The sequence below is a fragment of the Pezoporus wallicus genome, unplaced genomic scaffold (genome assembly GCF_028554395.1).
Source record: "Pezoporus wallicus isolate ANWC-B61680 ecotype Strahan unplaced genomic scaffold, APGP_CSIRO_Pwel_v1 contig_14310, whole genome shotgun sequence".
NCBI lineage: Eukaryota > Metazoa > Chordata > Aves > Psittaciformes > Psittacidae > Pezoporus > Pezoporus wallicus.
Window position 1 is genome coordinate 744 of NW_026636398.1, and position 18,950 is coordinate 19,693.

Genomic DNA, 18,950 nt, shown 5'->3' on the forward strand with positions numbered 1-18,950 from the left:
TACCCCATAGGGATACCCCATAGGGACATGGGGGCACCCCATCGGGATACGCCTTACGGACATGGGGACAACACATAGGGGTACCCCATAGATATGCCCTATAGGGACATTGGGGATACCCCACAGGGATGCCCCATAGGGATACACCATAGGGGCACAGGGACACCCCATGGGGACAGCCCCTCGGGGATGGGATGTGATGGGGGAGTGGAGACAACTCTGGGGACATCCCATAGGGACACCCCACAGGGACATGGGGACCCCCATTGGGATACCCCATAGGGATACCCCATGGGGACACCCCATGGGGACACTCCGTAGGGACACCCATAGGTATACCCCATAGGGATACCCCATAGGGACATGGGGACACCCCCTGAGCTCACTCTGTTCATGGGGACCCTCCCCCTTCCCCCAGGGGCACTGCAGGGACACCCCGGGTGATGGGGACAGGCCTGGGGGCACCCACCCAGCACCCAGTGACCAGCACCCAGCCCCACCCAGCCCATGTCTAGCTATGGCCAGGTACCCACCATGGCCCCCTGTGTCCCCTTCTGGCCTCAGATCCTCCATGTCCCTCTATGTCCCCATATCCTTCTATGTCCCCATGTCCTTCTGTGTCTCCATGTTCTTCTATGTCCCTTGTCCCTTTATGTCCTAATGTCCTTCTGTGTCCCCATGTCCTTCTGTGTCCCAGTATCCCCCCTTTGTCCTCAGATCCTCCATGTCCATCTATGTCCCTCTATGTTCCCCTGTCCTCTATCTCCTATGTCCCTATGTCCTGTATCCCCTATGTCCCTCTATGTCCACATGTCCTCTTCTATCTCCTATGTCCCTCTATGTTCCCCTGTCCTCTATCTCCTATGTCCCTCCATGTCCCCATGTCCTCCCCTATCCCCCCACATCCCTCACCCCTCTACATCCCCCCCATGACCCCCAAACCCCACCGCGTGTCCCCGGTGTCCCCGGGGGGCCGGGTCCCTTCCCTCACCTGCCGATGATGCTCTTGATCTGCGAGTCCTTCTCGGCCTGCTGCTGGCGCAGGCGCTTCTCGCTCTGCTCCAGGCGGTGCTGGTACTGGAGCAGGATGCGGCTCGTCTGCTCCTCCTGCGACACCAGGCGCCGCTCGTACTCCTCCAGCTTCCGGTTGGACATGTGCAGCCGTTCCTTCAGCGAGTGGATCTCCTCCTCGTACTCCTTCACCTGCCACAGTGCACACTGCAGAGCGCCGCCGGCACCCCCGAAGGGGGGACAGCCCCAAAGGGGTCACCTAAACCCATCCATTCCCATCTAAACCCATCCATTCCCATCGTGGTGTCACCTAAACCCATCCGTTCCCATCGTGGTGTCACCTAAACCCATCCGTTCCCATCGTGGTGTCACCTAAACCCATCCGTTCCCATCGTGGTGTCACCTAAACCCATCCGTTCCCATCGTGGTGTCACCTAAACCCATCCGTTCCCATCGTGGTGTCACCTAAACCCATCCGTTCCCATCGTGGTGTCACCTAAACCCATCCGTTCCCATCGTGGTGTCACCTAAACCCATCCGTTCCCATCGTGGTGACACCTTAAAGAGCACGGATAACACCATGGTGATACCCAAAGACCATGGAACCATACCATGGTGACACCTAAAACCATGAATTCCCATCATGATGACACCTAAAGACCATGGATTCCTACCATGGTGACACCTAAACACATGGATCCTCACCATGGTGACACCTAAAGACCATGGATAACACCATGGTGACACCTAAACCCATGGATACCCACCATGGTGACACCTAACTCCATTGACCCTCACCATGGTGACACCTAAACCCATGGATTCCCACCATGGTGACACCTAAACCCATTGATCCTCACCATGGTGACACCTAAACCCATGGATTCCCACCATGGTGACACCTAACCCCATTGACCCTCACCATGGTGACACCTAAACCCCATGGATCCTCACCATGGTTCCACCTAAAGACCCCGGATAACACCACGGGAGTCCATCAGCATCATCTGGCACATGGACCCTTGCACCTCCCAAACCACGTTCCACCACGATGCCCCCCCCCTTGTCTTTCCATGCCCACCCCCTTCCCACCCGCACCCCTATGGCTGTGCCGAAGGTCCCTACCCGGTCCAGCCGGCTCTCGTCCATGGACTTGGAGTACTCCTTGAGCTTGTACTCCTCGCGCTCAATGTGGGAGCTCTCGATGTCGGCCGAGAGGTGCGGCATGTTGGACACCCAGGCCACCGTGCGCTCCGCCGCCGGCATCACCGGGTTCAGCGTCGACGGCGTCTGCGAGGCCTTGGGTTGGGGGCAAGGACATGGGTTTGGAGCCTCTTGGGTTGGCAAGCCATGGGTTGGCCCCATGGCATGGCCTCAACGCAGGTACCCAACCGTGTCCGTCCAGCTCCACCGTATCCCCATGTCCGCTCCTATCTCCATGCACCACCATGTCCCTCATCACCCCCATATCCCCCATGTCTTCACTTCCCCATCCCCACCATGTCCCCATCTCCCCCATCTCCCCATATCCCCCATATCCTCATCCCCATCCCCACCACGCCCCCATCTCCCCCCACAACCCCACTTCCCCCTCACATCCCCATCTCCCCCATCTCCCCATCCCCCATGTTTTCATCCCCATCCCCACCTCACCCCCATCTCCCCATCACCCCTAAGCCCCCATCTCCCCCATGTCATCATCCCCATCTCCCCATCACTCCCATCTCCCCATCTATCTCCTCATCCCCATCCCCACCATGTCATCTCCCCATCACCCCCATTTCCCCGTATTCCCCATATCCTCATCCCCATCCCCACCATGTCCCCATCTCCCCATCACCCCCATCTCCCCATCTCCCCCATATCCTCATCCCCATCTCCCCATCACCCCATGTCCCCATCTCCCCATATCCCCATCACCCCCATGTCCCCATCACCCCCATGTCCTCATATCCCCATCACTCCCATGTCCCCATCTCCCCCATATCCTCATCCCTATCTCCCCCATTACCCCATCTCCCCATCTCCCCCATATCCTCACCCCCATCTCCCTATCTCCCCCATATCCTCACCCCCATCTCCCGCATCACCCCCATATCCTCACCCCATCACCCCCTTATCCTCACCCCCATCACCCCCATATCCTCACCCCCATCACCCCCATATCCTCACCCCCATCTCCCCCATCACCCCCCTATCCTCACCCACATCACCCCCATATCCTCACCCCCATCTCCCCCATCACCCCCATATCCTCACCCCCATCTCCCCATCTCCCCCATATCCTCACCCCCATCACCCCCATATCCTCACCCCCATACCCCCATCCCCCCATATCCTCACCCCCATCCCCCCATATCCTCACCCCCATCTCCCCATCTCCCCCATATCCTCACCCCCATCACCCCCATCACCCCCATCTCCCCTCACCCCCATCCTCACCCCCATCTCCCCATCACCCCCATATCCTCACCCCCATCTCCCCCATCACCCCCATATCCTCACCCCCATCTCCCCATCACCCCCATATCCTCACCCCCATCTCCCCCATCACCCCCATATCCTCACCCCCATCTCCCCATATCCTCACCCCCATCTCCCCACCTGCTTCGTCACCGGCGCCTTCATCCCCGCCACCGACGCCTCCTTGGCCAGGGAGGGTTGCCTGGACCGGGGGGGGCCGTAGGCCGGCTCCGGCGATGCCAACAGGTTCCCGCTGGCCGGCCGGGGCTTGGGGGGCACCCCGAGAGCCGACGGCCCCGCTCCCCCCCCTTTCCCTGCCCTTGCCCCCCTTGGGGTGGGAGGCGGGGGGGCCCCGATGGTGATCTGGGGGGGGGCCAGGCTGTCCTGCAGGGACAGCTGCCTCCGCCCGAAGTCCCCCCCGGGCCGGCCGAACTCATCGCTGTAGCTGTGGCTATGGGTGATGTGCTTGGAAGGCGGAGGAGCCACCAACTCCTCGCTCTTGCTGTACCCGTGCAACGGGGGGGCGAAAGGTCCTTCCCCCCCCACGCCGGGCTCCGGACCCCTTAAGGGTCCATCGGCGGCCAAATGGAACAAAGGGTTCTGGAACGAAAGCGGGACCCGCAATTGGGGACCGCCGGGGTCCGGCACCCCCAAACGAGGAGGGGCCAAGCTGGAGGCGCTGCCTTGGGACAGGCGGCCGGGACGGAGCCCTCCTCCTCCTCCTCCTCCTCCTCCGCCTCCTCCTCCTCCTCCTCCGGCTCCCCCCGGGGCCGGGCCCCCGGCTGCCAGCAGCTCTGCGGGCAGGCTGGGGACGCTGTCGACGCGGCCGTCCTGGAGGTCGAGCATGGAGACGCTCTTGCCCACCCCCAGGGCCCCCCGGCCGCCCTCGGGCTCGGTCAGGTCGGAGCTGCTGGTGCAATAGGCAGGGGAGGAGCGGGCGAGAGGGGGGCGGCTCAGGACCAGCACCTCCTGAGGACCCTTCTCCTGCGGCGGGGAGGGCAGGCGGGGGACCTCCATGGAGCTGCGGGGATGGGAGGGATGGGGGGGGGGGTGTCAGGTGCAGGCAAGCTCCGAGCCTGGGTCCTGCTCCGTCTCCATCCTCATCCCATCCTTATCTCCATCTCCAGACCTATCTCCATCCTCATCCTCATCTCCATCCTCATCCCATCCTTATCTCCATCTCCAGACCTATCTCCATCCTCATCCTCATCTCCATCCTCATCCCATCCTTATCTCCATCTCCAGACCTATCTCCATCCTCATCCTCATCTCCATCTCCATCCTCATCCCATCCTTATCTCCATCTCCAGACCTATCTCCATCCTCATCCTCATCTCCATCCTCATCCCATCCTTATCTCCATCTCCAGACCTATCTCCATCCTCATCATCTCCATCTCCATCCTCATCCCATCCTTATCTCCATCTCCAGACCTATCTCCATCCTCATCCTCATCTCCATCCTCATCCCATCCTTATCTACATCTCCAGACCTATCTCCATCCTCATCCTCATCTCCATCTCCATCCTCATCCCATCCTTATCTCCATCTCCAGACCTATCTCCATCCTCATCCTCATCTCCATCCTCATCCCATCCTTATCTCCATCTCCAGACCTATCTCCATCCTCATCCTCATCTCCATCCTCATCCCATCCTTATCTCCATCTCCAGACCTAACTCCATCCTCATCCTCATCTCCATCCTCATCCCATCCTTATCTCCATCTCCAGACCTATCTCCATCCTCATCCTCATCTCCATCCTCATCCCATCCTTATCTACATCTCCAAACCCATCTCCATCCTCATCTCCATCTCCATCTCCATCCTCATCCCATCCTTACCTCCATCTCTAGCTCCATCTCCATCCTCACCCCATCACATCTCCAGCTCCAGCTCCAGCTCCATCCTCATCCCATCCCATCCTTATCTCCATCTCTAGCTCCATCTCCATCCTCATCCTCATCTCCATCCCTAGCAACATCTGTCTCCAGAGCCATCTCCTTCCTCATCCCCATCCTATCACATCCTCATCTCCAGACCCACCTCCATCCTCATCCCATCACATCCCCATCTCCATCTCTAGCTCCATCTCCATCTTCATCCTCATCTCTATCTCTAGCTCCATCTATCTCCAGACTCATCTCCATCTTCATCCCATCCCATCCTCATCTCCATCTCTAGCTCCATCTCCATCCTCATTCTCATCTCATCCTTGTCCCCATCTCTAGCTCCATCTCCATCCCCTGACCCATGTCCATTTCCATCCCCATCCCCCATCCCCAAACTCCTTTCATTCCCATCCCATCCTCATCTCCATCTCCATCCCCATCCCATCACCATTCCCATCCCATCTCCATCCCCATCCCATCACCATTCCCATCCCATCCCATCCCATCCCTGTCCCCATCCCATCCCCATCCCACATCGTCCCCATCCCCATCACTCACCTATTGAGGCCCCGCACCATGTAGGACTGGAGGTCAACGGAGCTGTGGGGCAGAGAGTGGGGTGACCACGGGGACCCACAGTGGGAGGTGACACCCCAACTGCGACTGGGGACCACCACAAGGATGTGGGTGATGACAGTGGGGGGACAGGGAGAGGTTCCGTAATGGTGTGGAGGTACCATGATGATGGGGAGGTACCATGATGCTGTTGGGGGTACCATGATGCTGTTGGGGGTACCATGATGCTATTGGGGGTACCATGATGATGTTGTGGGTACCATGATGATATTGTGGGTACCATGATGCTATTGGGGGTACTATGATACTATTGAGGGTACCATGATGATGTTGGAGGTACCATGATGCTGTTGGGGGTACCATGATGCTACTGGAGGTACCATGATGATGTTGAAGGTACCATGATGATGTGGAGGTACCATGATGCTATTGTGGGTGCCATGATGATGCTGTGGGTGCCATGATGATGCTGTGGGTACCATGATGCTGTTGTGGGTACCATGATGATGCTGTGGGTACCATGATGTTGTTGGGGGTACTATGATGATGCTGTGGGTGCCATGATGATGCTGTGGGTGCCATGATGATGCTGTGGGTGCTATGATGATGCTGTGGGTACCATGATGTTGTTGGGGGTACTATGATGATCCTGTGGGTGCCATGATGATGCTGTGGGTACCATGATGCTGTTGTGGGTGCTATGATGATGTTGGGGGTACCATGACGCTGTTGGGGGTACTATGATGCTGTTGTGGGTACCATGATGCTGTTGTGGGTGCTATGATGATGTTGGGGGCACCCCAGTGGGTCCCTGGGGATGGGGCGGGGGGGGGAAGGGGGTGTTCCTCACCTGTTGAGGTCACGCACGAGGTAGGGCTGGAGGTCGGCCGAGGGTCCCCGCAGCACCAGCCCCTTGGGGGGCAGGCGCTCGCCCTGGCTGGGCTGCCGCTGCAGGTGGGGGTTGCGCAGGGCCACGCTGATGTCCGTCAGCAGCCGCGGCAGCGGCCCCAGCTTCAGCAGCGCCTCCTGCGGACAGCGACCGCCTGGCACCACCCCCAGTGACCTCCCATAGGGGAGATAGGGGTGGATGGGGCCTCAGGGACCTCCCACTGTGGGACATGGGGGCCTTGGACCGCAGTGAGCACCTCTGGGGGGGCATGGACCGGATCTTAATGGTCACACATGGGAGGACATGGATTGATGGGACCTCAATGAACACCTCTGGGGAGACATGGGTTGATGGGACCGCAATGATCACACATGGGTTGACATGGGTTGATGGGACCTCAATGAACACCTCTGGGGAGACATGGGTTGATGGGACCGCAATGATCACACATGGGTTGACATGGGTTGATGGGACCTCAATGACCTCTCCTTGGAGGACATGGGTTGATGGGACCTCAATGAACACCTCTGGGGAGACATGGGTTGATGGGACCACAGTGATCACACATGGGTTGACATGGGTTGATGGGACCTCAATGACCTCTCCTTGGAGGACATGGGTTGATGGGACCTCAATGGTCACACATGGGAGGGCATGGATTGATGGGACCTCAATGAACACCTCTGGGGAGACATGGATTGATGGGACCGCAATGATCACACATGGGTTGACATGGGTTGATGGGACCTCAATGACCTCTCCTTGGAAGACATGGGTTGATGGGACCTCAATGGTCACACATGGGAGGGCATGGGTTGATGGGACCTCAATGAACACCTCTGGGGAGACATGGGTTGATGGGACCACAGTGATCACACATGGGTTGACATGGGTTGATGGGACCTCAATGACCTCTCCTTGGAAGACATGGGTTGATGGGACCTCAATGGTCACACATGGGAGGACATGGATTGATGGGACCTCAATGAACACCTCTGGGGAGACATGGGTTGATGGGACCACAGTGATCACACATGGGTTGACATGGGTTGATGGGACCTCAATGACCTCTCCTTGGAGGACATGGGTTGATGGGACCTCAATGGTCACACATGGGAGGGCATGGATTGATGGGACCTCAATGAACACCTCTGGGGAGACATGGGTTGATGGGACCACAGTGATCACACATGGCTTGACATGGGTTGATGGGACCTCAATGACCTCTCCTTGGAGGACATGGGTTGATGGGACCTCAATGGTCACACATGGGAGGACATGGGTTGATGGGACCTCAATGAACACCTCTGGGGAGACATGGGTTGATGGGACCACAGTGATCACACATGGGTTGACATGTGTTGATGGGACCTCAATGACCTCTCCTTGGAAGACATGGGTTGATGGGACCTCAATGACCTCTCCTTGGAGGACAGGAGTTGATGGGACCTCAATGATCACAGAAGGGAGGGCATGGGTTGATGGGACCTCAATGAACACCTCTGGGGAGACATGGGTTGATGGGACCACAATGATCACAGAAGGGAGGACATGGGTGGATGGGACCTCAATGACCACTCATGGTGGGACATGGGTTGATGGGACACCGATGACCTCCCATGGTGAGACATGGGGGCCTTGGACCCCAATGACCACCTCCAAGGATGACAGATGGGACCTCAATGACCACTCATGGTGGCACATGGGTTGATGGGACCTCCATGATCACACATGAGAGGACATGGGTGGATGGGACCTCAATGACCTCTCATGGTGGGACATGGGTTAATGGGACTCGGTGACCTCCCATGGGGGGGAAATGGGTTGATGGGAGTCAATGACCTCTCCTTGCAGGGCACACATTGATAGGGCCCCAATGACCACTCATGGTGGGACATAGGTGGATGGGACCCCAATGACCTCCCATGGTGCCTCATGAGTAGATAAGCTCCCAAAATGCCCTTTCAGGGCCACCCAGACCTCCAGGACCCCAAGACCTCCCCTGGGTGTCCTCCAAGGGGTCCAGGCTCTGGTCAGCACCCAGGAGAGGCCCCACACGTCCCGGGGGTGGGGGGTACCTTGCTGAGCTGAGACATGACCTCCCAGAGGAGGGCGTGCAGGGTGGACAACTCGCGGCCCAGGTCGATGTAGCCCTCGAAGCTGGTGCTGTTGGTGAGGGTGTCCAGGTTGGAGATCTCATAGAGGAACTGCTGCATGCTGGTCCACTCCAGCTCCAGGAACTCGTTCATGAAGGCCATGTACTCCTCCTTGCTGCCAAACCTGTGGGCAGGAGCTCTTCAAGGCCACCCCTAAGAGCTGTTGTCCCCCCCTCACTGGCCTTGCCCACCGTGCTCTGTCCTTTCTGTCCCACCCCAGCTTCCTTCCTAAAGCTCCATCTGTCTGTCCTCCATCCATTTGTACAACTTACCCATCCGTCCATCATCCACCCATCATCCATCCATCATCCATCCATCATCCATCCATCCATCATCCATCCATCCATTCATCCATCCACCCATCCATCCATCATCCATCCATGATCCATCCATCATCCATCCATCCATCCATATCCATCTATCCATCATCCATCCATCCATCATCCGTCCATCCATCATCCATCCATCATCCATCCATATCCATCCATCCATCATCCATCATCCATCCATCCATCATCCATCCATCATCCATCGTCCATCCATCCATCATCCATCATCCATCAATCATCCATCCATCATCATCCATCATCCATCCATCATCCATCCATTCATCATCCATCCATCCATCCATCATCCATCCATCATCCATCCATCATCCATCCATCATCCATCCATCATCCATCATCCATCCATCATCCATCCATCATCCATCCATCCATCATCCATCATCCATCCATCCATCCATCATCCATCATCCATCCATCCATCCATCATCCATCCATCATCCATCCATCCATCATCCATCATCCATCCATCCATCATCCATCATCCATCCATCCATCCATCATCCATCCATCCATCATCCATCCATCCATCCATCATCCATCCATCCATCCATCATCCATCCATCCATCCATCCATCCATCCATCCATCCACCCATCCATCCATCATCCATCCATCATTCATTCATCATCCATCCATCCATCATCCATCATCCATCCCTCATCCCTCATGCATCAAACATCATCCATCACCCACCCTCCATCCACCCCCCCACCACCCCCGTCCCTTCCACCTCTCCCCTTTGCCGCGCTCTCACTTGGTGAAGTTGGCCAGGTTCTGGATGACCTTGGCGATGAGGGTGAGGGTGCGGGCGGTCTGCTCGTCCGGGTACTCCTGCATGAGCCCGAAGAGGCTGGGGGACATCACGGCGGGGCACAGGAACCTCAGGAAGAGCGAGGCGCTGATCAAGCGGTCGGCGATGTCCTCGCGGCCCCGCTCGGCGCAGCGCAGCCGCCACGAGGCGAAGACCTCCTTCAGCTCCCTCGGGAACACGCTGCGTGGTGATGGGGCACACACACACACACAATGGTCCAGGACCCACAATGGGGGGGACACCCCCCCCACACACACCCCCCCCCCACCCCTCCCCAGCCCCAAGGACTCACCAATGGGAGTTGACCACCTTGCAGAGGGCCAGCTCGCAGCACATGCGGAGGTTGGCCTGGTGGTCGGCCAAGGTGGAGGCTGAGCACTTCATGGGGTCCACCTCGCAGTTCTCCTCGGACTCGTATAGGGCTCGGATGAACTCACCTGGATGGGGGGCAACAGAGGGGTCCAGGGACATCAGGGACCACCCCACTGACCCACGGCCAAGGCACTGCGATGGGGATGCTACTGTGAATAGGGTGAACCCAACAATCCCATGGCCACGCCAATGGGGAGATGACCATGCGTTGGTCCCCAAGCTCATCAACTCATCAACCGCTCAACCATCCCATCACCATAGCAACGGGGATGCAGGTTGTGAATGGACCACCCATGAGAAGGGACCACCCAACCATCCCATCTCCATAGCAACGGGGATGGAGGTTGGGAAGGGACCGCCAATGAGAAGGGACCACCCAAGCACCCCAATGGGACCATGGCCATGCATGGGGACTCTTGGCCATGCTGGGGCCTGGTGGAGCTCACCAATGGCATCCTTGAGGTATTTCTGGCCAATGAGTTTCAGATACTCCTCGATGGCTTTCGTGGCGAGGGTGTTCTCCCGGAAGATGAGGTGCTCCCGGTCCATGAAGCGATCCACCTCCGTCATGGCCATGTCCGACAGGAAGTCCTGCCCATGGCTGTCAGGGCAGCCCCGTGCCCAGACACCCTCCCTGCACCCTTGTGTCCGTCCTCCCTCTTCTGTCCATCCATCCATCATGCATCCATCCATCCATTCATCATCCATTGAACCATCATCCATCCATCATCCATCCATCCATCCATCCATCCATCCATCCATCCATCATCCATCCATCATCCATCCATCCATCAGTACATCATCCATCATCCATCCATTCATCATCTATCCATCATGCATCCATCATCCATCCATCATCCATCATCCATCATCCATCATCCATCATCCATCCATCATCCATCCATCCATCCATCCATTCATCATCTATCCATCATGCATGCATCATCCATCATCCATCCATCATCCATCCAACCATCATCCACCATCCATCATCCATCCATCCATCATCCATCCATCCATCATCCATTGAACCATCATCCATCCATCATACATCATCCATCCATCATCCATCCATCATCCATCATCCATCCACCCATCCATCATCCATCCAACCATCATCCATCCATCATCCATCCAACCATCATCCACTATCCATCATCCATCCATCCATTATCCATCCATCCATCATCCATTGAACCATCATCCATCCATCATACATCATCCATCCATCATCCATCCATCATTTATCATCCATCCACCCATCCATCATCCATCCAACCATCATCCATCCATCATCCATCCATCATCCATCATCCATCCACCCATCCATCATCCATCCATCATCCATCCACCCAACCATCATCCATCCATCATCCATCCATCCTCCATCATCCATCCATCATCCATCCACCCATCCATCATCCATCCTTCCACACACCCACCCAACCGCCCTCCATCCTTCCACCCCTTCCTCCCTCCGTCCCTCCCTCCCTCCCCATCCCCACCTTCGCCTTGCCGGTGCTCTGCAGGATGTGCACCAACGCGCAGGCCACCTCCTCCTTGCTCTTCACGCTCAACACGGGCTCCAACACCGCGCACAGCATCCGGTAGTTATTGGTCACATACTCGGCGAACTCCTTGTAGAGCTCCATGGGGAGGATGCTCATGGTCTGGAACCTGCTCTTCACCCTCAACGCCGGACACCCGGCCTTGCTCTTGCTCCCGCTGGGCTGGCTGAGCGGGTACCACTGCTCGGCGAAGTGCCTGCCGGTGACGCTGGCGATGGGGATGCTCACCATCCCCACGTAGTTGCTCTTGTCCTTCTTCCTCTTCTTATCCGTGTCCTTGTAGAGGTGGAGCCGGATGGTGCGCACGGCCGGGAGGTTGTTGAACTCGAAGTGCTCGCCCCAGAAGACGTTGTCGGTGCGGGCCTTGCTGGTGGTGCGGGCGTAGAGCATGTCGTCCAGGCACAGCTCGCAGTAGTAGCGCTTCTTGGGGGGCAGGTCCCGCGCCTCGATCACCCACAGCTTCAGGACGTTGTCCACCCGACGGCTGTTGTCCTAAATTGGGGGGGGTGGGGGTGTGGGGGGGTGCGGAGGGGAACGGGACGGGAGGACGTGGGGGGGTGAGGATGTGGGGAGCTCGAGGAGGTGGGGATTGGGTGAGGTGGCCACCGGCCATGGGGATGCCAAGGGGAGAGGCCGGCTGAGAGGGGGCACCAGGAGTAGGGACCACCCTGGGGATGGCACCGCCAGTGAGCATCCCCATCCCCATCAATGGGCATCCTCATCCTCACCAGTGAGCATCCCCATCCCCATCAATGAGGATCCTCATCATCACCAGTGAGCATCCCCATCCCCATCAATGGGCATCCTCATCCTCACCAGTGAGCATCCCCATCCTCACCAGTGAGCGTCCCCATCCCCATCAATGAGCATCCCCATCCCCATCAATGGGCATCCTCATCCTCACCAGTGAGCATCCCCATCCCCATCAATGAGGATCCTCATCATCACCAGTGAGCATCCCCATCCCCATCAATGAGCATCCCCATCCCCATCAATGAGCATCCCCATCCTCACCAGTGAGCGTCCCCATCCCCATCAATGAGCATCCCCATCCCCATCAATGAGCATCCTCATCCTCACCAGTGACCATCTCCATCCCCATCAATGACCATCCCCATTCCCACCAGTGACCATCAGCATCCGCACCAGCTGACCATTCTTACCCATACCAGTCGACCATCCCCACTCATTGACCATCCTCATCCCACCAGCTGATCATCATCACCACTTGACCATCCCCATCCATTGACCATTCCCATCCCCACCACTTGCCCATCCCCACCAGCTGCCCCCTCACCTTGTTGGGCTTCACAGCCCTCTGCAGGTTCTCGATCCATTTGTCCCTCTCAGCAGCTGAGCGGCAGGCGAAGCACTTGGTCCCAGAAGCCGTGGTCACCTTGAGAGGGGGGGTTGATGATGGTCAAACCCCCATCGAGCATCCATCATCCATCGTCCATCCATCACCCATCGTCCATCCATCATCCGTCATCCACCATCCATTCATCATCCATCCATCATTCATCATTCATCCATCATTCATCATCTATAATCCATCATCCATTGTCCATCATCTATCATCCATCATCCATTGTCCATCCATCATCCATCGTCCATCCATCATCCATCCACCCATCATCCATCCATCATCCATCCATCACCCATCCTCCATCATCCATCCACCCACCCATCCATCCATCATCCATCATCATCCATCCATCATCCATCATCCATCCATCATCCATCCATCATCCATCATCCATCCATCCATCCTCCATCCACCAATGGCGATGACCGGACACCACGGGGATGGCCGGGGCTCTGGTCCCTACCTCGAAGCAGAACTCCTGGCCCAGGATGCTGCTGTGCACAGCCTTGATGATGGAGTCTTCATCCAGGTTCAGCTCCAGAGCCTCGGCCGCGCTGCTGGGGCTCAGCAGGGACTCGTGCGAATGGGACTCCTTGAAGCTCTGCATCAGCCGGGCCCTGGGTTGGGGCGGGGACAACGTGGGGGGACACCCGGGAGTCACCCCCCCCAACCCCACCAATGGCACCTCTCATGGGGACCCCCCCCCAAGCAAGGCCCCTGGATGTGGGAGTCTGGGGTCACCCCCAAAAGAGGGGACACCCAAAATAGGGGATCCCGGGGGGGGGCATCTGCCCTAAAATAGGGTGATCACAGCATAAGGACCATCACTTGACCATCTCCATCAGCTGACCATCCTCATCCCTATCACTTCACCATCTCCATCAGCTGACCATCCCCATCACTTGACCATCTCTATCAGCTGACCATCCCCATCCCCATCACTTGACCATCTCCATCACTTGACCATCTCCACCAGCTGACCATAATCCTCCCCACCACCTGACCATCTCCATCACTTCACCATCCCTATCCCCATCACTTGACCATCTCCATCAGTTGACCATCCCCATCACTTGACCATCTCCATTAGTTGACCATCCCCATCCCCATCACTTGACCATCTCCATTAGTTGACCATCCCCATCCCCATCACTTGACTATCTCCATCAGTTGACCATCCCCATCACTTGACTATCTCCATCAGCTGATCATCCTCATCCCCATCACTTGACCATCTCCATCAGCTGACCATCCTCATCCCCATCACTTGACCATCCTCGTCCCCATCACTTGACCATCTCCATCACTTGACCATCTCCATCAGTTGGCCATCCTCATCCCCATCACTAGACCATCCCCATCACTTGACCATCCCCATCCTGACCACCTGACCATCTCCATCAGCTGACCATCCTCATCACCATCACTTGACCATCTCCATCACTTGACCATCCTCACCCCATCACTTGACCATCTCCATCACTTGACCATCCTCACCCCATCACTTGACCATCTCCATCACTTGACCATCCCCATCACTTGACCATCTCCATCAGATGACCATCCCCATCCCCATCACTTGACCATCCCCATCCCTATCACTTGACCATCTCCATCAGCTGACCATCCTCATCCCCATCACTTGACCATCCCCATCCCTATCACTTGACCATCTCCATCAGATGACCATCCTCATCCCCATCACTTGACCATCCCCACCACCTGACCATCCTCATCCCCATCACTTGACCATCCTCATCCCCATCACCTGACCATCCCTATCACTTGACCATCCCTATCACTTGACCATCCCCATCACTTGACCATCCCCATCACCACCCCTTGACCATCTCCACCAGTGGACCATCCCCACCCCCACACCCCCCCCCTTCAGACCGCCGCCGCGCCACCACCGGCGGCTGACGTCGCCGTGACGTCACGGTGACGTCACCCCACCTGTCATGGTCGGCGCTGCGGAAGCGGGGCAGGATCTGCCGGAAGCTGCTGGTGCGGTCGAGCTTGGGCTGGCTCTTGGTGCGCTTGATGGAGCTCTTCAGGCGGCGGCTCAGGAAGCCTTGCTGGGGTACAGGCGGCTGAAGGGGGGGCCCATGGGGGGGCCCGGGGGGGTGGGAAGGGTCCGGGGGGGTCAGGGAAGGTCATGGGGATCAGGGGGGGCCAAGGGGTTTGGGGGGCGCAGGGGACCATGGTGATGTGGGGATGGGTGGAGGAGCTGTGGGGATGGGGATGGGGTGGGGTGGGGGGGGTAGGACCAGGGTGACCATGGTGATGGGGGAGGTTGGACCTTGGTTACTATGTCAATGGGTGGTTGGGGTTACCATGGTGATGGAGGATGTAGGACCAGGGTGACCATGGTGATGGGGGAGGTTGGACCTTGGTTACTGTCAATCGGTGGTCGGGGTTACCATGGGGATGGGGGGGGTAGGACCAGGGTGACCATGGTGATGGGGGATGTAGGACCAGGGTGACCATGGTGATGGGGGATGTAGGGCCAGGGTTACCACTGTGATGGGGGATGTACGACCAGGGTCAATATGTCAATGGGTGGTCAGGGTTACTATGGTGATGGGGGATGTAGGACCAGGGTTACAATGGGGATGGAGGGGTAGGACCAGCGTTACCATGGCAATAGGTGGTCAGGGTGACCATGGTGATGGTAGTATAGGAGCAGGGTTACCAGAGTGATGGGTGGTGCAGGAGCAGGGTTACCATAGCAACGAGTGATGTAGGAGCGGGGTTGCCATGGTGACGGGGAGCGTGGGAACAGGGTTGCCATGGTGATGGGTGATGTAGGGCCGAGGTTACCATGGAGATGGGGAGCATAGGAGCAGGGCTACCGCGGCGACGGGTGGTCACGGTTACCGTGGCGATGGGAAGCATAGGAACGGCGTTACCATGGCGACGGGTGGTGCAGGACCAGGGTTACCATGGCAACGAGTGATGCAGGAGCAGGGTGCTGGGTGCTCGTGCTTGCCATGGCGATGGTTGTATAGGACCCGGGTTGCCATGGCGACAGGGAGCGTGGGAACGGGGTCACCATGGTGACGGGTGGTACGGGGACCGGGGTTACCATAGCGACGGGTAGCATGCGCCAGGGGTTGCCATGGGGACAGGGCAGGTGGGAGCGGGGTTACCATGGCAGCAGGCGTGTGGAGGAGAGGGGGAAGGGGCCGTGTGGGATGGGGGTAACTGCGGTAACACGTGTGTGCACGGGGGGGGGGGTAACCATGGCAACAGGCATGGGCAGGACAGGGATAACCAAGGTCATACGTGTGTGCAGGATGGGGTGGCCATAGCAACATACGTGTGCAGGATGAAGCCACCATGGCAACATACGTGTGCATGACCAGGGTAACCAAGGTCATGCGTGTGTGCAGGACCAAGGGGGTGACCATGGCAACATACATGTGCATGACGGGATAACCATGGTGACATACATGTGCATGATGCAGTAACCACGGCAACCAACATACGTGTGCAGGACACCGTAACCAAGGTCATACGTGTGTGCAGGACCAAGGGGGTGACCATGGCGACATACATGTGCATGATGGGGTAACCGCAGCACCATACATGTGCGGGACCAGCGTAACCACGGCAACATACGTGTGTGGGACCACAATAACTCCAGCAACATACATGTAGCATGATGGGATAACCACAGTGACACCCATGTGCACGATGCAGTAACCATAGCAACATACATGTAGCATGATGGGATAACCACGATGACACCCGTGTGCACGATGCAGTAACCATAGCAACATACATGTCCAGGATGGGATAACCACGATGACACCCATGTGCGCGATGCAGTAACCATAGCAACACACATGTAGCATGATGGGATAACCACGATGACACCCGTGTGTGCGATGCAGTAACCATAGCAACACACATGTGCAGGCCACGGTAACCACGGCAACACCCGCACGCGGGAGGCTCCGGCAACACGCATGGTGGGGGGGGGGTAACCATGGCGACAGGCGTGTGCGGATGGCGGTAACCATGGCGACAGGCGTGTGCTCACCGAGGGCCGGAAGGGGGGGGCTGGGGGGGCGTCCATGTTGATGCTGTACTGCTTCCCGCCCGGAACGCTCTTCCTACGGGAGCGGCCTCCGTGGTAATCTGGGGACAAGGTGGGGGGGGGACACACACATAGAAGAGCATGAGGGGACAAGGGGGGGGACATGGGGGGGACCCCAACATCCCCCCCCCCTCAACTTCCCATTGAGGGGTCCTGATAGGGATATAGGGGGGCTATAGGGGGTCCTGGAAGGAATGGGGGGGTCCCAAAGTTTCTTAGGGGGTCCTGGGGGGGGTTTATGGGGGTCCTGGGGGGGGGGGGGATAAAGGGGTGCTGGGGAGGGGGTTAAGGAGGGATAAGGGAGGGATATGGGGGGGTACGAGGGGGTTATGGGAGGTCAATGGGACCCAGGGGTCCCCCAAGTACTGGGAAGGGACCTGAGGCCCCCCCCTTCATTCCCCTTCCTCCCCCCCCAAGCTCCCAGCAGGCCCCAGGGCCCCGTGTGCCCTCCCCCCCATAACAAGGGACATCCCCATGTCCTGGGGTTCCCCCAAACTCTGCCCCCCCCCAATACCCTTAACCCCCCCCTTTGGCCTTCATGTCCCTCTAATTCTGCCCCCCCCCAAAATCCCCTTTATCCCCCCTCCCCAAATTATGGGGTCCCCTAAACTCTACCCCCCCCAAACCCCATTAACCCCCCCTTTGCCCTTGGGCTCCCTTTACCCCTGACCCCCCCCAATCTCAGGGCTCCCCTTTATATCCCCCTCCCGCAATCTCAGCTCCCCATTATCACACCCCCCCCCATTCACATCCCCCCAATCTCAGGCTTCCCCTTTATATCCCCATCCGCAATCTCAGCTCCCCACAATCTCGCCCCCCCCCCATTATCACCCCTCTAATCCAGGGGTCCCCCCCATATCATCCCCTCCCCAATGCCCCCCCCCCCCCCCCCATCCCGACCCCCCCCCCCCATTTCCTACCAGCCACGGTCCTGCTGCCGCCCTCCAGGCTGAGACGGGGCCCGGGGGGGGGCCCCAGGGTGCCCCGTAGGGCCCAGGGGGGGCCGGGCTGGGGGGGGCCCCACATGGCTCCGCCCCCCCCCTTCTTTTACAGCCCCCCCGGGGCCCCCCCACGAGGCCCGGGGGCAGCCGGGGGGGACCCGGCCCCCGGCCGCATCCCCGCACACGCGGGTGCCACGTGCGGCGGCGGCGGCGGCTCACGCACACGGTCCCTATGGGGTGCTTGGGGTCCCTATGGGGTGCACCAGGTCCCTATGGGATGCTTGGGGTCCCTATGGGGTGCACCAGGTCCCTATGGGGTGCTTGGGGTCCCTATGGGGTGCTTGGGGTCCCTATGGGGTGCACCAGGTCCCTATGGGATGCTTGGGGTCCCTATGGGGTGCTTGGGGTCCCTATGGGGTGCACCAGGTCCCTATGGGATGCTTGGGGTCCCTAT

At 58.2% G+C, this 18,950-nt stretch overlaps 1 protein-coding gene across 1 annotated transcript; it reads right to left on the reverse strand.

Moving 5' to 3' along the window:
• Positions 1–976: 976 nt before the first annotated feature.
• Positions 977–18,674, reverse strand: SYNGAP1 (synaptic Ras GTPase activating protein 1). The gene is made up of 15 exons (XM_057400213.1): positions 18,476–18,674; positions 17,499–17,596; positions 15,407–15,528; positions 13,914–14,067; positions 13,382–13,480; positions 12,022–12,576; positions 10,963–11,107; positions 10,437–10,581; positions 10,088–10,324; positions 8,910–9,111; positions 6,793–6,968; positions 5,925–5,966; positions 3,616–4,495; positions 2,137–2,310; positions 977–1,203 (listed from the first exon to the last, which is right to left on the reverse strand). Exons 1-15 carry the CDS (start codon positions 18,579–18,581, stop codon positions 988–990), a joined length of 3,351 nt encoding a protein of 1,116 aa, XP_057256196.1. The 5' UTR covers positions 18,582–18,674; the 3' UTR covers positions 977–987.
• Positions 18,675–18,950: the final 276 nt, after the last annotated feature.